Source organism: Lissotriton helveticus, chromosome 7 (genome assembly GCF_964261635.1).
Source record: "Lissotriton helveticus chromosome 7, aLisHel1.1, whole genome shotgun sequence".
NCBI classification, from domain to species: Eukaryota; Metazoa; Chordata; class Amphibia; order Caudata; family Salamandridae; genus Lissotriton; species Lissotriton helveticus.
In genome coordinates, this window is record NC_136068.1 from 1367199758 (window position 1) to 1367225078 (window position 25321).

The 25321-nt window shown below is 41.7% G+C and overlaps 1 protein-coding gene across 1 annotated transcript in view; it reads left to right on the plus strand.

Annotated features, from left to right (window-relative positions):
- The window catches only part of FBXW10 (F-box and WD repeat domain containing 10), a 272397-nt gene that overhangs the window by 70240 nt on the left and 176836 nt on the right, over positions 1–25321 (plus strand). The window contains exons 5-6 of the mRNA XM_078650857.1: positions 16841–16963; positions 21164–21267. Of these exons, the coding sequence (XP_078506983.1) occupies positions 16841–16963; positions 21164–21267 (227 nt within the window). The remainder of the gene's footprint in view (positions 1–16840; positions 16964–21163; positions 21268–25321) is intronic.

Consider the following 25321-nt stretch of genomic DNA (forward strand, 5'->3'; position numbering starts at 1 on the left):
AACGATGGATTTAGGCCCAGATCCTTGTACTGGGGTGAATGTATGACATTGTTCTACATTCTGTCCATCAACTGTGTTTTTTGCAAATTTCACCCCGAGTGCGCTGGGGATGCTCAGACGTGAGTCCCAGGCTCTCCACACCACTGGAGTCAAGCTATCCAGGCTGAATGAAGGCTGATATCCAGAAACCGGTCCTTGGATGCTTGATTCCGGTCTGGGAAAGACATGGCTTGGTAGTTCGGACTGGACTGTTCCCATGAGGCACAGGGTCAGAGCTGATTTGCATATAGCCAGTGTCTAACCCAGGGTGATGTGGAGTGCAAAAAAACGATGGATTTAGGCCCAGATCCTTGTACTGGGGTGAATGTATGACATTGTTCTACATTCTGTCCATCAACTGTGTTTTTTGCAATGTAATTTTATGCAGCCTAGTCGTTTTTTGGTTAGCAGTTTACTATTTCATTTGGACGTGTCTTCCCTGAATTGCAACCCTAATGCGCATTTGTTTTTATAAATGCATTTTCCTGACCACCTCCTGTAGAGATTCCTGTAACTCTTGAAACACCAACTTTTGATAGTACTACAGCTAACATATCCTCAGGTGTCACAGGTTTCTTTCTGCAATCGTTTATTTCGATAGCACAGTTTAATGCACCAACATGGCTTCCACTCCATCAAGGTGCCCCTCACCTTTTTGATGTTCTCTAATTCCCCATCTTTGCAAATGAGGTAAGAGGTGCACCCTTCTGGGCTCCGCTATGTTTCTGCGAATTTCTGTACCTGATTCTGGAAAGCCCCGGCTGACAATGGATAACGTAAGATTTCCGAAAGTCACAATTAACCATTCTATGCTGCCTCAATAATGGATTCTGCCAAATCGTTATCCATCTGCCTTCTCAATGCAGACGACATGTAAATAGCACTAATGCATAAAGTGATCCAATGCCCCAGTGCTTAATTTGAGCAGGTGCTTTCAGGTGCTCAGCACCGGCACTTCTTTAACAGGGCCGTGGCTACAAATTCTGATGCTGCAGGTGGTGGTCTCAATATTAATTGTTCAAATTCAAAATAAAAAGAATAACATACATTGCATGGTGACTGGTTGCTAAATGTTCATAGACAGGCCTGCATACGCCTGTCCAGGCAGGCATGATTGTGTTTCACCATGTTAGTGATGATGTCATCATGCCGATCACAAATCCAAGAAGTCATCGACAAACTATGTATTGCATTCTATTCCCCAAGTCTGCTGCACCCTGCCTTTGCCTGAGCCTAAGCCTCCCATTGGATAATTGTAGCTGGGGGCTGGCTCATGACGGAGTTGAAGCAATGAAGCTGCGAGAGCGCATTTGGAACTTGGGAGTGAGGGCTCTTTAGGAAGAATAAACGAAAGTAAGTGTTGGCTTTCCACTTGCTGTGTAGCCAGAGAAGCATATCCTGCAGCTCTGCATTGCTGCTATACTCAACGTGCTCGATGCAGTTGTGGCCCAACACAACTTTTGTGCGCCATGGCGTCACCTGTAGAATCTGTGCGCTGCGCCCAAGCATGGTAATTGCTGAGCGCGCGTGAGTCCAGTAGGCACCACAACCATACTTACCGGCATTGGCAGCGTTATGGCTGGGGATAATGCCTGTGCTGTAAAAAGCAGGGTCACAGCAAGCTGAGCAGTGGATGCCGATGCCATCCCTGGACCTGCTAATTACAGGCAGCACTAGTAGTGACATCACCTGGTGTGCTCGAGCAGCTACTTGTTCTGCAAATAACCCAGTTATACTGCACTGATTAATATATGCAAAAAAAGCATTTTCATTTGGTGTACCTTTTGTCTTTGCACTCGGTGTAGGTAAGGGGACCTGTACAGGCTGACGACAGGGGTCACAGGCAGCAGCAGTGTTATAGAGTGTAGTGTAGTTCCTATTATCCCAATAGGCTCTGCGCATTGGAATAATACCTTCAATAGTATAGACCTAGGGCAGAGGTTAACTAGGTCTTCTACTGATGATATTAGACTTAAAGTTTTGTGTTTGCCAGCTAGCTCAGAGTTCACTAGAAACTTTCTCGAATAGGCAAGGAGGAGTTGAACCTCCCTGGATAGACAAGAAGGGATTTAGTTTCTGACAACCATAGAACATGACAACTTTGCTCTCCCCTAATCAAGAGTGTATCTCTAGAGCCGTGTGAAAACAAAAGACAACTTATTTTACTCAGTTAGTTCAGTGCATTCTTAGTTTCACCAGATTGTAGAGAAAAGGAAGAGACGGGCGTGTTCAATAAAAGATGTTATTTATTGATCAGTCTCTTTTCTCGTACAAGAGAAATGAATCGATATTATTGCAATACTTATGGTTAAGTAAAGTGCATACAATAAAAGCAGAAGTATAAAATAATACTGTAAAAGCATTGATATGGTTTCTAAGCCATATGATATTTAAAATTGATAAAATAGATACATCCATATATACATTTGACTAATCGTACTCAACTGGTGCTTCTAACTACGCCTACCCCAGTGTACCTGACCTAAGCCTAATACGTGGGCGGGAGTAGATAAGTAGCAGTTTAAGTTAAGTTTGTTTTGCCAAGTGACTGACTCAAGAATTCTCTGCAAGGGGTTATTCAGTTCTGTACCTGAGATCTAGAATGGTTGAGGGCTGGTATCTCTCGTCTCTGGTCTTGATATTCCAGCTGCCTGCGAGGGCCGCTTGGAAGCGCCGGAGCTGGATTTCTCGGCAGGAGAAAAAGCAGCGTCTCGTTCTCAGCGCGTCAGGAAGGCGGGGCAGCGCCAGTGGGCTTCGCTGTGTGCTGGCCTCTTCGGCAAGTCTTGCTGCTCCGATCTCGAAACCACCGCGTGTGTTTGCTTAAGGCAATGTCGGTAATATTTATACCTGTAAGGTGCCGAGATTGACGTAAGGATGGACATAGATACGTCAATAAGGATGTCATACGAACTGGTCGTTAGCACATTCTTTACTGAAGTTCTCTGTGAAATCAAAACAATGGCTGTCGGGATTTTCCCAGGTTGTCATAGGTTTGATTTGTTTTGAGAACTCCGTATGCCTTATCAGGGGCTGGAGGAATAGCGCTTGCCTAATTAGATGGCATGCGTTATGACCTAATCAGATAACACGTTTCTGTGCCGTGGTGTGGCTTAATCAGATAACGGTTTTTGCACCGTGGGATGGCTGCTAGTTAATTATTAACCAGAACAGGGTCAGGAATAGGGGGATCGATACAGAACCTATAGGAATACATGACACCCACTCCACGCAGACTATGTCCATATTTACAAGATCTAGGCATAGAAAATATACAGTAGTGTATGTGTATACCGTACCACCCCAAAATACATTCATATGCATTTTGAAATTATGTAATATACTAGAAAAAATAATCATATGCACTATATGCACTCAAGCAGTAGAGAAATGCTAAATTAATCCCGCATATCCATACATCATTATTAATAAAATATGAAAATAACACATGAAATGGCTCTTAATACAGAAGAAAAATGCGAGACCATTTCATCACAAAATAAAATATTTATGAACATGCTAGAGGGCAGCTAATGTCTCTAAAGTTCCTAAAATAGAAATTCAGTTCTCTAAGAATAGTTTCTACTTTAAGCAGAAGATTAGTGTCCCGAAAAAGTGTAAAAAAATATTTTGGGGATTGTGAAAAAATCTGCTGTCCATGCTGGAGAGAAAAATTGTTCATGTTACTTTATCATTAAAGTTGAAGGCCAAATTCAGGGTGATGGGAACGCCGTGTACTAGCTTGCTCAAAAGTCATTATTTCTGCTCTGGTGAGAACATCATATTATTTAGACTGTCGAAAAAGCTGTCAACAGCTTCCTGTGAAAGTTCCACTAACTCGGAAAAAGATGTTACCATGCATTCATGAGCATGATTGCCTCCATTGATGTTTTGATCAGCATAGCTGACAGAAGGTCGTACCTGATCGATGCTGCTTTCATCTTGAACCTCACTACCCCTCAATCGTAGTGGTGAAGTCTCCACGAATGCCGTCATCAGGATTGGTAGCCGCTGGGGACAGCACAATGCATGAGCCGTGACCGGACCCAAAAAAGTTTCTGCATCCATTGGCGCATCCGATTGTAGCGTCAGACAGGTGTCCAACACGCATTCTTCTCCGCATAGCAAGCACCTTAATACAGGTAAAACACAGCTTTGCCACGTTGGTCTAAATGAAAGAAACCAAGTCATGTTCAGGTCTCTAAGCCGGGACAGTCCAAGGATTTTAGATATCTGGTCCCGGTATCCAATGGCTAGGATTGTTTCTTCCCTTGTCGCAGGTGTTTTGTCTGTGACACGGTTTGCCATAGCGAAATAACAGGATCAAAAATAGGATTCCTGCCACTAGTCCCAAAAGGAGAGGAAGTCCACCAAAGATGGAATGGACGAAGTCCGGAAAAATACCCAGAATGGCTTTAAATGGTGTTAAAGCCACCGAAAACACTGTCTTAAATACATTTGAGACTCCACTGGTATCAGAAATATTTAAGATTTCGTTCAGGATTTCCGCGAAATGTATGGGGGAATTAGTTGATAACAATGAATGAATCTCTGCCGTTGTCCTTGCAACTTGGAGATCATACGTTTCTTTTGATGACGTGAGCCTGGTCAGCGTCTGAAGGAGCACTGTTTTCATTCTGCTTAAAGTATCAATTCGAATAGAAGCAATTTTCAAATTCGGCCATAACCTTGCCTCCCTGTCTGGCATTGCGCTGGGGAACAATACTCGTTCACAGCACATGACCTTCGCAGTCGTAGTTATGAGATAAGGTATTCCGGGCACCAAACTACAACATCTGCGGTCTACAATTATAATGTAACTTTCGTTCGATAGTCTCCTAAAGAATGGTTCTATTTGTGTCGCAGGTGTGCCTAGCTGGTGACATGAAAGGTTATTTGAGGACCCTTCACAGGCTCCGTGTAAACTAATACCATTACACAGAAGTGTACCGCTTAGTGACATCGCACAATTATTGCCACTAAGAAACACTTTCCGGCCTTTATTACTGACACATGCATGTGAATAGGGCAAGTTCCATGTTGACTTAATGTACCCTTTACCCAATTTTTCGTACATGCCAGCCTGTATATATTTTTGGCAGTATTGAAACCTGAAAGTAGATATTGGAATATTAATTATCCCATGTATTATCCATTCACTGACAGGTCGTTCTGACATTGTCAATGGTAATCTCTCGAGTTTCTCAATGCTCAGGATTGTATAATCAGCACCCTGCTGTGCCATACTGATTTATTTATCAGTAAGGTTAAAGATATTGAATAGTGACGTCGTGTTGATTAAATGCCAAGGCACATAGCCTGAACGCAGATTTTGTAACGTCCAGCCAAGCTGTACAATAGAACGCAATTGGGACTGACCGTGTTGTAACAACAGTAAGTCTTGCGATATTATGTCGATTGCTGAAGACACAATGCTGTCCAAAGAGTATATTCTGGAGGACAGAGTCATTAACCCATTGTCCACTACAGAAAGTGATTTTTCCAAATTAATACGGTCAATTTCCCGTATTCTCTCTGACGTTTCAATTTGAGTTATTTTCCAGGCTTCGTTATAAGCTGCATATACAGTGGCTGCTATGAAGCGTTTTTGACGCTGTTTGCGCGGTCCCATAATGAAATCACGCAAGTCAGCACCATCAGTAAGTAAAGTTAGGTGTTGCTTAATTTCTGCCAGTGTGGATGTTTGTAGCCATTGAAGGCAGAGCTTGCCCACACTGTACGTGGTAATTATCCCTGGGTGTTGTCTTTGGGAATATCTAGGGTCTGGCCTGGTCAATGTGAACCCCTGGATTTTGTTCAGGAATCTGTCTTGACAGTTATTAGTATCTGTGGGCCAGATCAACCACTGTTTCCAATCAGGATGTGTTCTGTTTTGGCTTAATATATGGTTTACGTCTATCTCCTCATCTATAGAGCTATTACTGTTCATTGTTGGCTTTGGAATAGATGGTTTGTTTAAATCTTTGATTTTGGCTAGGCCAAGACAGGTAGTTTGTTGAACAGTGTCATTCAAAAATATAATTTGTTCTGGGATCATGCAGGCTCTAAACAATGCTTCTATACCTTGTACTTGCCATTCTTTTGTACCCCAAACACTTTTTACTTCAACATTTTTGTCCCAGTAATCAAAACCAAATGTACTCATTTGCTCAAAAAATTAGTCTGAATATATCAATTTAGTATTTGTAAGCATGGTCTTTGTACCTGTCTTATTCGATACTTTGAAATAAAATGTTTCTGCATTACTTGTGTTGAACCCTGAAAAATATGAAGATTTGTTATAAAAAGTTCTTGAGCTACCTTTTGGAGGGGTTGCACAGTGTTCCCATTGATTATAATTTAAAACATTTCTAGGTTGTGCAGATTTATGCAGATAATGGTTACCAAAGTGATTATAGCAGAACATTTTATCATAATTAGACGAACCCTGCAAATAATCATGTTTTGTAAATTTAGCAGACATCACTAGGTCAGACATCATATCATTAATACTTTCAAAGTCCCAATCATCAGCATATGAGCTTGGTTTTACAAAGTCACTCAATGAGATCTTAATTTGATGTGGATACTTCAGGATTTCTACCGGACCATAGATTTCATAATCAGTATTGTCCCATGCTACCCCACCGGGTATAGGATTGGCTGTGAAGTTGACTGAAGAAAGTTCTCTTTTCTCGACGTGTGAAGACGTGTGTGGTTTGAGGACCAAGTTGATTTTCTGGCTTGCTGTGTCCATTTTAGCATATTTTCCCTCAATGAAATGTCCCAAACATAGTACCATGATGAGCCAAAGTATGAGGATAAGTGCACCTAAGGCCACCCAGAATTCAATCCATGGAGAAATCAGACAGGTTTCTTTCAGATGTTGAAAAAGTTCCTTAGCTTTATCTTTAAAGGTTTTTGTTGATGTTTGTTCCTTTGATTCACTCAGATCTTCAGATGAATCATTGAAGTTGATGAAGTAACCAGATGCCGTTCTGTCTATTGTTCCTATTGCTTCAGGATTACTGTTTGCTTTATTAGTGTGTTTTGTTGCAGCAGCATAATCATTTGTTACTTCATTGTAGATTGGTGTGTCTCTGCTAAATGTTTTTATTTGGGTTTTTAGAGGTTTAAGTTCCATAGTGTTGTTGCATAGTCCTTGTTGTTGTTCTGTAGGCATTTCGAATGTGATTAGCCTCTTAGATTCAACCTCTGTGTTTGTAGCAAACCTTGGTGTTCTACTACTTATCGGGATTCCACTTGGCCTACTGTTTGTTATCGGCCACATGATTGTGATTTTATCAGGTCGATTGATACAACTCTGTTCTCCTTTTTACCAGCAAGGGGCGGTAGTACTACTGATCTTGTCCCGTTGATAGATAAGACAGGAACTGCTTTTCTGTAAGAAGGCCCAAATTCCTTCTTTACCGCGATCTTTTCTCTGACTAGATCCCCGACTTTTGGAATCCAGACAGGTCTTGCTGGGACAGGTGGTTTTTCTTCAGTGGTCGTTGGCTGTTGTTTCAACTTTATGTTGCTCAGGTCTTTCCTTGTTTCATTTAAGTCCTGCAAAATAGCCAAACGATCTTTGATATCAAAGCTTTTTTCTTTAACCACTGAAGTCTGACTGTCAAGATCTAAGACCATCATTCTAGTTCCAAACAATAATTCGTACGGACTGAATCCCCTCAGAGAATTTCTTGGCAGGTTGTTTAGACTACGTTGGACACTTATTAGATGTTTGACCCACCCAGCTCCCGGACCTAATACCTTCGCTGTTATAGATTACTTTATGCCTTTGGTTTTTTCTTTACACCATCCCGTTCCCTCAGGTAGGAAGTGAGAAGAGTCCCGTTATGCTATGCTCATTTGGCCATGTTTTTCCACACGCTTTAGGGCAAGAGGAAAAAACATTTAGCCAAACGTAGCATGCTTCTAGCGTATATGCCATTATAGACTCGCAAATCTTTTTATAACAGTCCAGACGTCAGCCGAGTGCTGGGGTCTACATCACAAGTGGAAAATAGTCTTTATATGTTAATTGGACGCATTAATTTTTATTGTTGATCCATTCTGGAGTGAAACGCCATGGTAATATACCGTTTCTCTCGCCACTGCGATCTCTATTGCAGTCTGGGCAGTTCTTTACAAAGATGTGATGATGCAGGCTCATACCTGGCCACCAGTACACTGATTGTAATTCTTCCAGGGAATCTTTTAGTTTGAGGTGTCGGAGACCCTCACCCATATGTGCGTCTGCTATTAACAATCCTCTCCTGTCCGTGTTTGGAATCACTCTGTCCCCCACTCCAGGGATTCGAGCAAAAGGAACGGAGTTTGCATCGATTATGTATGTATAATTGAGTGGATAGTTGATCGGTAGTGCTGAGCAGTCGCCTTTTGATGACGTTTTCACCGCCATCACTGTTTCACCGTCAATGTATTTTACTGTACGCTTTTTTCTAACTACGGAAGCCGATTCAGTTGCTACCGTTGTGGCTGTCTCAGCCAATGAATTCCCTGCAACGTGAACGCCATCACGCTGATGACTCAGTGAGTGTATCACGTGAGTTTTTGGTAGTTATTTCTGCAAAAGAACTATTTGTTTCCAAAGCACTTTTTGCTTTATTGTTGCACCTGTGTCATCTTTGTAACCGTTTTGAATCCATTTCTGCAAATTGTTGTTATATGATTTGACGCAGTAATATGAATCGGACACTATAAGTGTCGGGAATTCGCGATCTGCATTATCTAGCGCAATTTTCAATGCTATTATTTCAGTTTGTTCTTCTGAATTTGTTTCTACTGAGTGTGTTTTTACTAGCAGAGGTCTCAGTTTCCCTCCGTGCCACACTTCTTTTCTGATTTCACATGTGGGGTTATATGCTTGTTCTCCCCACCCTGGTGGTTGAGCATGGCCGTCTGTATAGATTACACAGGCGCACTGTCGTAAGGGCCGAATGTCGATTGGCAGAGGGTATGTCATTTCATATTCTAGATATTTTAATTCCTTTAATTCTGGATCAAAGTAGTATTTTACTCTGTCCGTTGTAATTGAATTCACCCATTGTATCCATTCTGGATTCAACGCTGTTGTTGGTAAATTACATGGGGTTGTTAATGCCTCAAAGGCTGACTCTGCTGTTCTGACTGTGATACGTCTACCATCAGCGTAGTCTTTTTCTCTTGCTATAGCCGTTTGAACTGCATGAACAATGTTTTCTTTAATACTGAATTTCTTTTCAGCTTCTGTGTACAAGTGTGATTTGTATGCAATTGGTACCTTTTCTCCTTCATTAGAGGTCAGGTATGTGAATCCGCATCTTCCTGGGATGACTCGAATCACAAGATTGCGTGTGTTATCACGTGTTTCTAATTTTGTTTTAATTAACATGTCTGTTTGTAAAGATCTCAAAATTTCTGTGTGTTTTTGAGTCCAATTGATTCTTTTAAAATCTGGTTTTATTAGATCATAAAGGGGTTTGACCCTTTCTGCGTAATTTGCAATGTATGTTCTTCCGAAATTTAGGAAGCCTAGAATTGATTGTAAGTTTTTTAGTGTTCTAGGAGCTTGGAGTACAGCACATTTCTCTAGGAAATTGTCAGCCAGGCTTTTGCCTTCACTTGATAATTCATATCCTAAAAACAGGACTGTTAGATGGGCAATTCTTGATTTTTTAAAGTTGAATTTGTAACCCTCTGCTGCGAACCCAAGTATTATGGTGTTCACTCTCTTCAAGTGAGTATCCAAGTCATCATCTGTTAGGTAAATGTCGTCGACATATGATAATGCCTCGTCATCATATGTTTGTAGTAATTCTGTTACTCTCGTTGAGAATAATCCTGGGCTGTTCTTGTGCCCCTGGGGTAAACGGCAGAAACTTTTTTGCGAGCCATTTACCGAGAACGCAGTCAAATATCTGCTCTCTGGTGCTATATTTTGACAAAAGAATCCATTAGAGATGTCTAATGTTGTTTTGTATTTTTTGCGCACTATGTCATTCATTAGTGCAGCACTATGCGAGTTTTGCACTGCAAAAGTTTTGCAACATGAGTTAAGGGGTCTGTAATCCAAAACTAGACGATATGAGTTGTCTGGTTTGGAGACAGGAAACAAAGGGTTGTTCATTTGTGAGGTGCAAGTTTCAATCACCCCCTGGTATTCAAGTTGATCTAGGATCTCTTTTACCTTTTTTTTAGCTTCTTGCTTAATTGGGTACTGCCTCTGTGCAGTAGGTTGTGATTTTAACTGGATTTTGTGAGGAGGAGAGTCCTCATCCCATCCTACATGATTTTTATATAAAGCAGGAGCTAGAGCTACTGCCCACTTTCTTGCAAGTGTATATTTTTTATGAATTGGAATTTAATTTGAGAAGGCAGGCATAATTATTTCTTCGCCATGAGGGCACTCCCTGACAAACTCTGGTGGCCAGTCTCTTTCAGCTAGAAGGATGTCATAGCCCTTGGAGAGATTATCCCAAAATAGGCCCCTTATTTTTCTAGTCTTATCCCCCTCTATACGTAATGTTATTTCATATATTTTGTGAGGTTTGCTAACTCTGGTGTCTGCAGTTTCCACTTGAATATATTCATTCGTGTCCACTGTCTCCAGATGATTCATAAGGACTTTGCGAGCTATGCTCACTTCTGCTGCGCTGTCTAGCATTGTCTGAGCCCATTCTCCGTTTTTCAGTTGTGTCCTCAGTATTCTCGGCATTATTGATTACTTTAATACTGGCTACCTTCTTTTTTGGAAATTGTAATTTCTTATTTGGATGAGCAGGTTCCTTATCTTTGGACTTGACGTGCTCTTCCCTTTGTTCTGATCGTCCTCTTCTTTCCGATTTCTGCGAGGAAGTCTGAAAAGATTGAGAGGGACGTGTATCAATATCTTGATATCTATCAGGTTTCTTTATATTATCCCTATTTCTAAGGTTGTATTTTTTCACAGAGGGCTCCCGTTGGGGAGACTTGCGTCCTTGGTCGGGAGATCTTTCTCTTCGCCAAGGAGACCTTCCTCTGGACTGGAATCTTTTTTCTTTAGGATTGGATTGTTTATTTCCATCCCAGCTCTTTTTTTTGAGTGTTTAAATTATTTTTAATAAATACCTTTTCAGGACTTTCAATCAGTTGAGGTTTTACCGGTATTCCACCCAGACTATCTCTTCCTAGTTCTTCATAGGATTTCTCTATGATTCTGGCAATTTCAGTTGGTTGGTCTGCTATATCTGTCTCTTTTAACCTTTGGCGGATCGCCACGTTTGCTGCTTCTCCCTTTATGTTGGCTAATAATATAGCCGAGACCTGCTTGAAGTCTTTCAGTAATTTCATACCAAGAGTTAAAGCGGGTTCTGGACCGTATTCATCTTGAATTTGTTTTAGCACATCTGGTATTACTGACATGGATGGTACACCATGTGTTTTTGTGTATATGGAAGCAAAGACTGTACCCCAAGTGTCCCAGTCCTCCACGTGTGGTGCGATTCCCATTGGAAGACAGATAGTCAGAATCCTGTGTTTTTCTACCGGGGTGGTGTCTGGAAACACCGCCTCTATTTGAGTGATTTTTTGTGCTAGCCAGAAAGGTATTTGTTCCCGTTTTGCGGGTACTTTACCTAGAAAGGACTGTATGTTCTGTGGTGTAATTTTATTTGTGTTACCCTGATGAGGGGTCAGCTGTGGAATTTTAATTGCTGGTTGGACTGTTGAAGTCCGCATTACATATTGGACTAATTGTCTATGTATTTTGATTAGTTGTTTTAGCTGTATAAAAAGCTCTGCTGCAGGCATTTCTTCAATGTCTGGATGTGGTGTGTATCCGGCTAGGACCGGTCACGTTGCTCCTGGTCTACCTAGTGGACCGAGCCTGGTGATGTGATTATTATGTTTTAGGGCGCCATTAAACAAGAGCAGGTGCTCTTGGAATTTGAGTGGTACTTCCACCTCCTCGAAAGGAATGTACTCATCAGGAGGTTCCTCTGTTTTGTAATAGTGGAAGACCTTTGTTACAGCATTAGCTGCTGGAAAGTTTATCCATGAATAGAATACCTCTGTCTGCCGATATTCGTGTGCCTCTATTACGAATATGACTGTGCCACCTCTAGGTGTCAGTCCATTTTCTATAAGTTTTAAAGTTACAGATTTCCTTTTGTTGACCGGGATGAGTATTATATCCGGGTCTGCTTCTTGCATAGTATTATCAGCTGCTACGAGTTCAGCTGCTATTCTAGCTGTCTCTCTTTCTTCATCACTGTCTACCATTTTACCGACAGGAAGGTTATTCTGTTTGTTTGCAGATCAGGTCTCTTATGGAAACAAAGATTAGATGCACAATATTTTGGAACAGTGTATCCTTCAACGTTGACTAAACCAAAAACCATACATAGGAGTCTCCTCCTGCGAGGTTTGGCGGATATGACCTTTCACCCACTCCAGACGTCTTTGGAGTATTATGGGAAAAAAAGGGGTTCTGTGTGAAAAAGCACGACTGAGTTACTCTAATGTCTTGCGTTAGTTTTATCGCCTATCCAAACGTTTGGGCGCCATGTAGTGTAGTTCCTATTATCGCAATAGGCTCTGCGCATTGGAATAATACCTTCAATAGTATAGACCTAGGGCAGAGGTTAACTAGGTCTTCTACTGACGATATTAGACTTAAAGTTTTGTGTTTGCAAGCTAGCTCAGAGTTCACTAGAAACTTTCTCGAATAGGCAAGGAGGAGTTGAACCTCCCTGGATAGACAAGAAGGGATTATCAGCCTGATTCATGAAGTTAAATTGCACTCGCAAAGGGCAAGATTCTCAGAATCTTGCCTTTTGCGAGTGCAATTTTGGCATTTGGGATTCACAATCCCAAATGCAAAAATCGCTAATGAAGAATTAGCAAATATGCGAGAATTAGCATTTAAGGAATCTCTATTAGAGATTCCTTAAATGCTATTCATGACACTTTCAAAAACTGCGATTTTGCAAATTTGGGCCGCTATTTACCGAGAGGTCAGACCTCTCGGTAAATAGCAAAAACTTAGAAAAATGCTTTTAAAAGCATTTTTCTAAGTTGCATGTTGCACACACACATGTCCTTTGGACATGTGTGTGCGCAACACCTGTTCAAATGTGCATTTTAGGGGTGCTATAGGGTGTCCTTTGGACACCCCTGGCACCCTTAAAATCGCTATCTTATTTGCGAGTAGTAAATTGCTACTCGCAAATAAGGGATACTCCCCATTCATTCCTATGGGCCTTTTGGCCCATAGGAATGAATGGGGAGTTATTCCTTTTTTTGCGAGTAGCAATTTTCTACTCGCAAATAGAGAACATGTAGGAATCGCTATTTATTTAGCAATTCCTACATGAATACCGTTTTGCGTGTCCTCAATAGCGAGTCGCTATGATTCGCTATTAGGGCCACGCAAAACGGCCCGTACATGAATCAGGCTGTTAGTTTCTGACAACCATAGAACATGACAACTTTGCTCTCCCCTAATCAAGAGTGTATCTCTGGAGTCGTGTGAAAACAAAAGACAACTTATTTTACTCAGTCAGTTCAGTGCATTCTTAGTTTCACCAGATTGTAGAGAAAAGGAAGAGACGGGCGTGTTCAATAAAAGATGTTATTTATTGATCAGTCTCTTTTCTCGTACAAGAGAAATGAATCGATATTATTGCAATACTTATGGTTAAGTAAAGTGCATACAATAAAAGCAGAAGTATAAAATAATACTGTAAAAGCATTGATATGGTTTCTAAGCCATATGATATTTAAAATTGATAAAATAGATACATCCATATATACATTTGACTAATCGTACTCAACTGGTGCTTCTAACTACGCCTACCCCAGTGTACCTGACCTAAGCCTAATACGTGGGCGGGAGTAGATAAGTAGCAGTTTAAGTTAAGTTTGTTTTGCCAAGTGACTGACTCAAGAATTCTCTGCAAGGGGTTATTTAGTTCTGTACCTGAGATCTAGAATGGTTGAGGGCTGGTATCTCTCGTCTCTGGTCTTGATATTCCAGCTGCCTGCGAGGGCCGCTTGGAAGCGCCGGAGCTGGATTTCTCGGCAGGAGAAAAAGCAGCGTCTCGTTCTCAGCGCGTCAGGAAGGCGGGGCAGCGCCAGTGGGCTTCGCTGTGTGCTGGCCTCTTCGGCAAGTCTCGCTGCTCCGATCTCGTCACCACCGCGTGTGTTTGCTTAAGGCAATGTCGGTAATATTTATACCTGTAAGGTGCCGAGATTGACGTAAGGATGGACATAGATACGTCAATAAGGATGTCATACGAACTGGTCGTTAGCACATTCTTTACTGAAGTTCTCTGTGAAATCAAAACAATGGCTGTCGGGATTTTCCCAGGTTGTCATAGGTTTGATTTGTTTTGAGAACTCCGTATGCCTTATCAGGGGCTGGAGGAATAGCGCTTGCCTAATTAGATGGCATGCGTTATGACCTAATCAGATAACACGTTTCTGTGCCGTGGTGTGGCTTAATCAGATAACGGTTTTTGCACCGTGGGATGGCTGCTAGTTAATTATTAACCAGAACAGGGTCAGGAATAGGGGGATCGATACAGAACCTATAGGAATACATGACAAGAGAGAGAGCCGGAGTAAAGAGGAGAAAGAAGCAACAGGAGAGGAGAGAGATAAGACGGAGCTAAGTAGAAGAAAAGGAGAGCAAATCAGATACAAAGAGAAAGCAGCCATGATGTGAAGAAGAGAGCCTTAAGAAGAGAGAAGATAGAATGAAAGGATGTAGAGTACAGGACAGAGGAAAAAAAGCAGACAAATGATAAAATGGAGAAACAACAATCACTGCTAGAAGCGTGATAGTAAAGAGCCAAGATCGAGGGGAGAGAGAGCAGAGCATGGAAAAAAGTGAAGAGGAAAAAGGCAGGAGTAGAATGAATAGAGGGCAAATCAGAAATGCAGGGAATAAGGTAACACACCAGGTGTGACAAAGATGATAGAAAACAGTTAGAGAGGTGAGAGGATAGACTCTTAGAGCAAATGACTTAGGGGACAGACAACAGATTAAGGTTAGAAGATAGAGACTGAGGCAGTGAGAGTGTTGAAAGTAGGGATCACCGGAGGAAGAAGTGAGAGGTGGCCTCCTTGGCAAAATTTATAGAACCTGCACTTCTTTTTTGTTTTACAAATTAAGCACTGCAATGCCCTTTCTCTAAAGTGCCATTCCGACTTTACGCACAAAGCAATGTATAGGATTTCGGCCCTCGCTTTCCATTTATAATGAAATAAATCAGGATAGCACTGTATGTCCCACTCCTACTTCCCATATCACAGGAACAGCACCCGGAGCATTTTCAGCCATCACCTTATGCAGAGCTTGGATTTTATCATTTTATTTGCATTTGTACTAGTGACTTTTAATGATTGTAGTATTTGTCCTTACGTCCTTCTACCCCAATGTGACTCTATCTTTGCAGTTTCTGGTCCTCAGTCCCAAAATGATATTTTAACAATAATGAGTTGTAAATATTCAAGCTTCGCTTGAGATATGGGAAATCACTTTGATGTGTTCTGTATTTCTGATATAGTCAGGTGATGAAGCAGGATTTAGAACCTGGGTGCTCTGATTCCACAGTCAGCAATGCATCCACCAGACCGCCTCCGAACGATAATACACAGTTACAAAGCAAAACAAAAAGGGGCAGATTTACAATAACTGGTGCATCCCTGCATATTAGCAGGGATGCGCCAGTTATTTTGCGTGACGTAAGAAAACCCTTGCGCCAACATGGATGTGGCGCATTTACAATGCGGTGCACCGTGGCGTAAGGATAGAGAGATGCGTGACGCAACTGTCATCATAAAGATGCCGCAGTGCTGGAGTTGTGTTGCACACATTACCCAACTCCAGCACTGCTCAGGGGTGGCCTATACTTGCTGTGCTGCGTCACTCCTTTTGCCTGGTACAAGCAGGCGTAAGGTTTTGCGGGGTCGTAAAAGTGTCTCCGTGAAATCTTGTAGCCTTTACGAGGCTTCCTTGCGACGGAACGCCCACCCTGCATACATTATACCTGATGCAGGTATAATGTGGTGCATGGCTTTACAACATGACGCATCTCTCTAGATGCATCACGTTGTTAATATGTTGCATGGTGGGGCATTGTTTATGCTGCCGCTGCATCACAGAAATGACGCAACGGTGTCGTAAAGATGTCGCAAGCGGCTTGTAAATCTGCCCCAAAGTATCTTGCATAGACTCTGCAGTAATGTATTTCAAATACTTTCAGTTTGGCTCTGTAATTCTTGTGGAAAAACAAGCAACTATTACTTGCACATGGTGGTGGTGCACATATTCACTCTAGACAAATAAACATGGGCTCTGACGGGTAACTTTGTGAGTGGGGCCACTGGAGTGAGTGCCATCGACCAAAGAGTTTCTGAATAATTTATTTTACTACAGTAATCCGTACCCTGTGGTAAGAGCGGATACTTCGAACTTCTCTCAGTATTCAGCAGTCAGACTGAGGGGATGCTGAGGTAAATCTGGTGGTAAAGCGTCACTCAGATAAAGTGACAACCTGGTTTGTTGTGGGCACTAACTGTCAGAACAGCCATGAAGCTTAACCCTATGCCTAGACGTGAGTGACAGCCAGAGAGTAAACCATTATTAACTCAGGTCTGATAAGGGGCACTTGCTTATTTGAAAGTTACTTTCTTCAGGAGCCAGGCCATTGTCCACCTCTGTTAGATGGGCAAAGGCTGCTCCTAGTTCGCATAATGCACTGACCATAACACAAACCTCTTGACATCGGTTGTATTTTTTTTGTTTTTTTTGCAGGGCACATCTCCGAAGGGAGTGAGTGCTTGCTATGCCAAAGTCCGTGAAGTCCCGGTGCCAAAATTGGCCGAGGATGGAGATACAATTCAGAAAATAGAAAATCTGCCTCTGTCCAGACTAAAGGTAAGGAATTGTACACCCCGAATTCAGAAAGTTGGTCAATATTCCTGTTTAAATAGCTGCTCAACAAGCAGGTCTCATGGTCAGTTGTCTAAGAGGCTCATTCAGAGCTGCTGGAGGGTGTATTGTTTTATTGGACCATATAACATTCATACTTGTTAGGTCGCATGTTGTTTCAAAACCACAGAGAGCATCTTGACAGAGCTGAATAAGAAATGACATTTTATTTGGCATTCTGTCAAAGATTTTGAAGAAGTGATCTCTGAGTGGAATCATCACCAAATATGCAGCATAATATAACTGCAGCCAGCTGAACTGCTTAAAACATCTGAATACTTCATTTGAAGTACATGCATATATATACAACTAGCTTACCCGTCGCGCGTTGCTGCGATCTCAGAAGAAAGGAAATTTAAGGAAACTTGTTATTATAACATTCAATTTACATTGTGTCATTATTATTGAAACTTATTCATTTTAATATGTAAAACATTTTAAAGTGTTGTTTTAATTCTGTTTATTTATTCGAGTGCTTGTGGATACACGTTATTGTTTGTTTTTCCGTCTGTTGCGTACACAAATAAATCAGAAGGTTTTCCGACGCGTGAGCTTGCCACATACAGTTGTCCATGTGATAAGCACGGATTCTCCAAATCTAGTCCACACACTTGCAGCGTTTGTCCTTGTGCTTTGTTGATGGTCATTGCAAAAGCGAGTCGCACCGGAAACTGTAAACGTTGCGTACACGAATCAATCAGAAGGTTTTCCGACGCGTGAGCTGGCCACATACAGTTGTCCATGTGAGAATCACGGATTTTCCAAATCTAGTCCACACACTTGCAGCGATTGTCCTTGTGCTTTGTTGATGGTCATTGCAAAAGCGAGTCGCACCGTAAACTGTAAACATTCAGTATTGGAAAGATTATGAGGGCCCTGGGGGGCCGATATTAAACAATTGTTTTTTTTTTTGCCAGAAACCTTCGCGGGAATGTACTCAACAACTTTTAGCAATTTTTTTATTTTTTTATTTTTTTAATTTAAAATTTTCTTTTAGCCAGAAACCTTCGCGGGAGTGTACTCAACAACTTCCCAAAGTTTCATGCTGATTGGATGAACAGTGTAGTAATGCATAAAGGACAAACGGACATACTTTCGTTTTTATATATATAGATTCTGGCTTGGTAAACAAGGATGTTTTTGCACTGAGTGTTCTAAGGGACGTCATACACAAAGAGCGCATAGCTTTAGACAGATGAGCCCTTAAACGTGTGCAGGTTTCTTCATCCATTTATCTTAGAATATGAGGATTGGAGGCTCAGACCATCAGCACAATGTCGGAGACCCTTTTGAGGTCAAAGCCTGTCAGATAGCTCAGCTGTTTGCTTTGCTTACAGACAATTGGGGACATTCAGACAGCATCTTTAGGAATGGATTCCGCCCATTGCTGACCATTGGCTTTGTAACTCACATTTGCTTTATTTCTGTTTGCTGGCTTCATTTGTTCAAGGGTGTCCAGCTTGAGTTTGTCACTTACTTTGCCCAAACCTTCTTTACTTTATCCTTCCGAGATTTCACTTTCTGTGAAAAGATTCTTATATCTTGTTGTTATCTTGTCATATTTTCTGTGCATTCAAAGACAGAGGCCAAATGTCAGGCTCTGTCTTCCAGGGAGTTTGGCGTTTACTTTTCTTTCTCTGACCTCAAAGTGAGAGGATTTATGTGACAATCATACTGGTTACTTGGCTGTGCTTGAGGAAGTCTGTACGATGTTTTTTTTCTTCCTAGCACACAAAAAAATGGGAATCTCTGTAAATGGACTGAGCTGATATTTCAGAATACATCAGATTTAGGAGAGCACAAATGAAGCAAATTTTTGGGTAATTCTGAAGTGTGGTAGAAACACATTTTTTAATAAGATCAAAACAAATCAATACTCTAGGTGATGACATTTCCACACATTATCGTTTGTGCCTTGTATACTTTTATCAGTAAAATTGTAAGTCTGTGCAAATGTAACAGTCACTTCAATTGAAAAGGTTTTGTTTGTAATGGCAGTCCGCTACCACACCAAGCATACTCCACTTTATCCCACTCCACTCTACTCTGCAACACTGCACACCACTGCACTCTACTCTGCATCACTCCACTCTATGCTACTCCACTCCTCTCTACTCTATACCACTTTACTCTATGCCATTGCACTCTACCCCACTCTTCGCCACTCCACTCTGCACCACTCTACACTGCGCTTCTCCACTCTGTGCCACTCCACTCTGTGCCACTCCACTCTGTGTCATTCCACTCTGTGCCACTCCACTCTACGCCACTGCACTGTATGCTGCGCCAATCTACTCTATGTCACTCTATTGTATACCACTCTACTCTAAACCAATGCACTCTATGCCATTGCACTCTACACCGCTTTACTCAAAACCATTGCACTCTATGCCACGGCACTCTACTCCAGCTACTCTGCATCACTGCGCTCTACTCCATTATACTCTACTCTGCAACATTCCACTCTACGCCACTCTACTCCACACCTCTGCACTCTACTCTGCACCCTTCCAATCTACCCTATACCACTCCACTCTATGGCACTTCACTGTACTCAGAAATAATCTACTCTACGCCACTGCACTCTATACTACTGCACTCTTGACTACTGTACTCTATGCCACTGCTCTCCACACCACTCTGCTTTGCATCACTCAACACTAATGCACTCTACACCAGTGCACTGTATGCCACTGTACTCTACAACACTGTACTGTATGACACTCTACTCTGCAAGACTGCACTCAATGTCATTGCACTCTATGTCACTACAATCTACCCTACCCTACTCCCCTCTATTCCACTCTACTGCACTCTAGGCCACGGCACTTTAGTCCACTACAGTCTGCATCACTCCGCTCTGCTACTCTAATCTATTCTGGACCACTGCACTCCATGTCACTGCAATCAACACCACTCTAATCTATGGCATTCTACTCCACACCTCTGCACTCTACCCTGTACCACTCCAATCTACGCTACACCACTCCACTCTATGCCATTTCACTCTACTCTGAAATAATCTACTCTGTGCCATTGCACTCTACACCACTGCACTCTGTGCCACTGTACTCTACGTCACTGCACTCTAAGCCACTGTACTCTAAGCCACTGTACTCTACACCGCTTTACTCAAAACCAATGCACTCTACAGCACCACACTCTATACAATTCTCCTCTGCACCACGGTACTTGATGCCACTTCACTCTAGGCACTCTACAACACTCTGCTCCACGATACTACACTCTGACACTCTACTCCATTAAACTCTGTTCACACTGACACTCCTCTCCACTCTATGACACTACTCCACTCCTCGCAACTCCCTCCATGCCACTTTACTCCACTCTATTCTGCAGCACACTACTCCATGCTAGGCCACTCCACTGTGGCAGTCTATGCCACTCCACTCTTGGAGACTCTCTTCTACAACACTCCACCCTGTGCCATTCCACTCTCCTACACTACCCCAATCTATGACACTGCACTGTACGACAATGTACTCAATTCTATGCCACTATACTCTACAACACTATACTCCACTCTACTAAACACCCTCTATGCCACTCCACACCGCTCTATGCAACTCCACTCTACTCCACTCTGAGCCCTTCCACACTCCAAAATACTACAATACACTCCACAACACTCTGCACCACTCTAATTTATACCACTCCATGACACTGCACTTCACTTCACTTCACTCTACGCTACTCAACTCTACTCTACGCCACTGCGCAACTCTCTACGCCACTCCATAAGACTCTCACTCTATTCCACTTTATGAAACTCCATTCCACTCTCCTTTACCCCACTAACCTTTAGCCATGCTGAACAGCATCCACACTGGTGTACTGCATGCCTATAACATATTGGCAATGCCACACTGATGAATAAAGTTGAATGAAACCCTATGTATGGAATAATGACCGCCTGATGAGGCAGCAGTCCATTTTCACACTCAGTGATTAGTCCTGGGCAGAAAAGAGATGCTTGTAGAAATATGAGTGGTAGAGGAATTAAATGGAATGTCTTACTGAGTGGGCCATCCTAGCCTGCTGAAAATCGGCAAGTAATATTTTGTATAACAGCGAAATTCTTCTATTAAATTAAATATATATTTATATTTTCTATTTCTTTTCCAGGAGGACCTGGATGCAGCTTATACTGGGCTGGAGACTGAAACGATCTCAATGGAAGAAAGAAACGTCTTCTGCGGCTCCTACAATGTTATGGTGCTCACAGATCAGTATGTATTCTCTTTTGTCACCTGGGCTAGGCTGTTAATCTCTCCCCCACAAGTGTATCCATCCTGAAGACAATCGTCACCGGGTGATAGTTTTCTAGGCAAATCGTGGAGTAGATGCTTTGGATCTGTATGTTCCCTCAGAACCTGAGTACAGGTGTAAGGAAGGAGGTTTTTGTTTGCTCTTTCTTAGTTGCATTAACATTGCATGCACTGGCTCCCTCCCACCTTCATTTGCTCCGAACAGTTGCCACATTTTTCGTACATTGCCCCTCTCACAAGCAGCCAGCTGAGAGTATGTTACCCTGGGATGCATTTCCTTGTGTTGGATTCAACACCTGTACAAACGGGAAAAGGTATTCTCGAGGCTCCTCATTTTTGTATACAAAGCATGGTGAATCTTTCCCAGCTTTTAGGTCTACTTACTTGTAGGTGTCTGGAGAGGCTCGAAAGCAGGCTCTCTAGAAACACATTGAATCATACTTGGCGAATGGGGAGATGTAGAAGATAGGCTTCAAATCAAGAGAGTTGTGGAAGTGTCTCTTCATCCCTGTAGTCCCAGCAGATTGGATACCTAGATTGATTCTTCCTCACAGCAATTTACAGCTTTTCATCATAGCATCCGTGATGTACAATCCCTACCATCCCCTTATGATTATGAAGGCTTTGGGTTTGGCTTTTGTAGTTCATGTGTACACACCCTGACACAAGTTGTATCACAAAACCTTCTCGAAATGACCTGAAGAAATTGACTGAAATGTACCAATGGTGGCCCATTTAACATTAGACAGTCACAGTGCATGGCCAGCTCCAGCGGTATGCTCATTGGCCGTGATCATTGGGGTAGGCCCTCTGAACAGAACTATGTGAGTGTGTTCTGTGGGCAGTATTAGACAACAAGCCTTACTTAATCGAGTGAGAGACATATCCACCAGTATTGTGACTCCTGTCTCTGAAAGAGACATGTTTGGCATTGACAATAGGGATCCCTTTGTGATTAAGAGGGACAAGGCAGCTATCAATCAGCTGAAATAAGCCTGCTTGTGGCATTGCTCCAGCTATCAAGAAATAGTCCACCACGAACCTCTTCTAATCGTAATTACTTGCATGTGGAGATTTGTGAGGGATGGGATACAGTACACTTTGTCACATTCTATTAATGCAAAACATGTTCTGTTACAATAGTGGCACTAATGAATGCTACATAGTGGATACAAAATGGATTTTAAGTTTCAGAAGTGGCTTGGCCAATTCGAAATTCTGTTACACATTGATATGTTGCACTTTGCCTGCTTTGTACTGATCACATCTCTCATTTAGAAAAAGCTTATTGGGCGCCACACTGATCCTTCCAATTTAGAGCTCCCTGCCTGTTTGGCAGAGAGTGTTGATGAAAGTGCTACCACGAACATGGTGGCACCACTTTTGGCAATGCACCACTTTTGGCAATGAAAGGTTGACCATTGTCAAGTTTCAAGTTTATTTTTATTTATGATTACGGAACTTCAAAGAGGTCCACACAAAAACACAAAATTACATACATATAGATAAAAAGAGATTCTAATTTAAAATTGTATACACATAGTAAAATACACCACCCCCACCAAGAGATCTAACAATCATATAAGATATTCAAGGTTCTAAAAGCTGTCATTTCACAAGATTCCAGCAAGCAGCAACATGTTATACAAAACAGAATATAAAGTGTCTTTCGTGCCATCAGTGAAGGAATTTAAGAATTATTTAAAAAGAGAAAAGAAATATTTATATACCCCAAAGTAGCAATAGGACAATGCAAATGACTGATACATAAAAGGTAAGAAATGCACATATAGGAAACACTCAGCCTCTAAAATGTACAAACTTGTGCACATTAATATCATTTTAGGACACACTTAAAAAAGTATAAAATTCTATTACAAAATAGTTCATTTGGAGGAGCATAAAGTGATTGTAATATTGCTGATGCTGAGAGGATAGATAACTGCTAACATATTGGCCTCAGCCATTTCTGCCGACATAATAGCAAAGCAGAACTAATACATAAAATGTGTTTAATATCTTGGAAACCATTTTCACACAGGTCACAGATCATTGATGACCCATACCATTTAGCTAGGAGGGAATTTAAAGGGAGCATGACCTTTCTCATCAGTATCCAAAAATGGTGCACTCCATGCGGCAGATTCCACAAAATATAAGCCCCTGCTTTGATTATTAAACATGAATTAATGGTAACCCCTCTTTAAGATACATGCCTCCCTGTCAATATGCAAACCTAATGACCAGGTAACCTGTTTTAAAGTAAGTTTTAATTGCTGCGGCATCAGAGTAAAAATCAAAGAAGAGTATATTTGCAGCAAATATGTCGGACTCATAACATTTCTATAGATGAATTAATTTTCTTTTGGGTCATCTAGAATTTCTTTTCATAACCAGAATCTAAGCGTACCATGGTTGCTCTTTGCTAGGCCAACGGTCCAACACACTACCCCTGCAAGGCCCTGCACTCATGCACTTCTCAACCCAAATTGGCTACAGAAAGAGCTGGGTTAATTGATACCAGGCTTCTAAGAGTTCGACCTTTCATTGTATTTAAAAAGCCCAATTTTGATACATCAATTAATGCCATATAATAAGGAGGCAAAAATCATAACATGATAAACCTCCAATAAAGGTGCAAAATGTGTTCTCCGGGTGGCCCTATAAAGGAAGCACATACATTTAGCTTGGAAAGTGGCTTTAGACATATTATTTTCTACATGATCTTTGTCACTTAAATTTCTGCGAACTATCTTCCCCCTAAAAGGATACAATTTTACAATTTCCATTTTTTACCACACAAAGACCATGCAATTTCCATACTTTTACTTCTTCCTCCCATGCATACAAATAATTTTATTTTTAGATACATTGAACTTTAAGAAATCAGCCTCAACAAATGTTTGGAGTGCCTGCAGACGACTATTTAAACCCTTCAGGGTTTGATAAAAAATTAGGGTGTCGCCTGCATAAAGTGGGCACATAATAAGCTGGCAAATTATCAGGGAGGTCTGAAATGTATAGTGAGAACAGAAGGGCGTCAAGCAAGCACCCTTCTTTTAACCCTTTTTGAGTAGGGATACCTTGCGATAAACTCCTATCCTCACCAAATAAAACTCTATACCTAGTATCAGTATAAAGGGTGTGAAGTAACTCTAAAAGGGTATCCGACATACCTAAATTTGAAAGCTTACTCCACAGCAAAGAGCGATCTACTTTATCATAAGCTACGGAGAAGTCAATAACAGATTTGTATACCCTTCCCCCTCTAACTTTAACATATTTTTTATTTATTACCTGAAGGGCTGTCATATTATCAATCGTGCAAACAACAGTATGGATCCCAGTCATGGGACCCTGGGGCCTAGCTCAGTTCAGGTGTACGGCTGATTTGAAGCCCTACGCCTTCAAGAAAGAAAAATATCTTTCTAGTGTCCCCTCACTCACCGGGGTTTCCCCACGGTGACATGCTTCATCATTGGGGCCATCCCAGTTCTCTACGAAAAGGGGCGTGCTGCGACTCACGAACTACGCAGGAGCACTGTTAATGTGAATGACTATGTGTGGTGCAAAAAGAATAGGTGGAGTGGGTGTGTGTGTGTTAAAAATACCATACTTAGTGGGCCTAACTGTTTTATTGAGCTCCTATGCAGGTATATTAAAAGTGGGGTTGATGTCACTTTAGGGCAACCTATAATGTGGTTGACTCAGTGATCTATATGGTCGACATGTTTCATGCTACCCCTAGCATTTCATCGGGACCATGCAGGGACCAGCCCTGCATATGCCACTCCTAAATCCCAATAGTGGGGATCGTGAATCTTATAACAATATTAAAGTGAATTCATGCATGCATTTATTTTAAAATACATACGTTCCTCTCAATTAGTAGGTTTTAAAGAAGCGAAAATTGACGCTTCATGGTCACGCTGGGGGGTCAATTTCACTTATGGGATACATTGATCCTGTCTTGTGAAATCGCGCTTTGCTACCTAATCGGCACCTCCCCGGACCG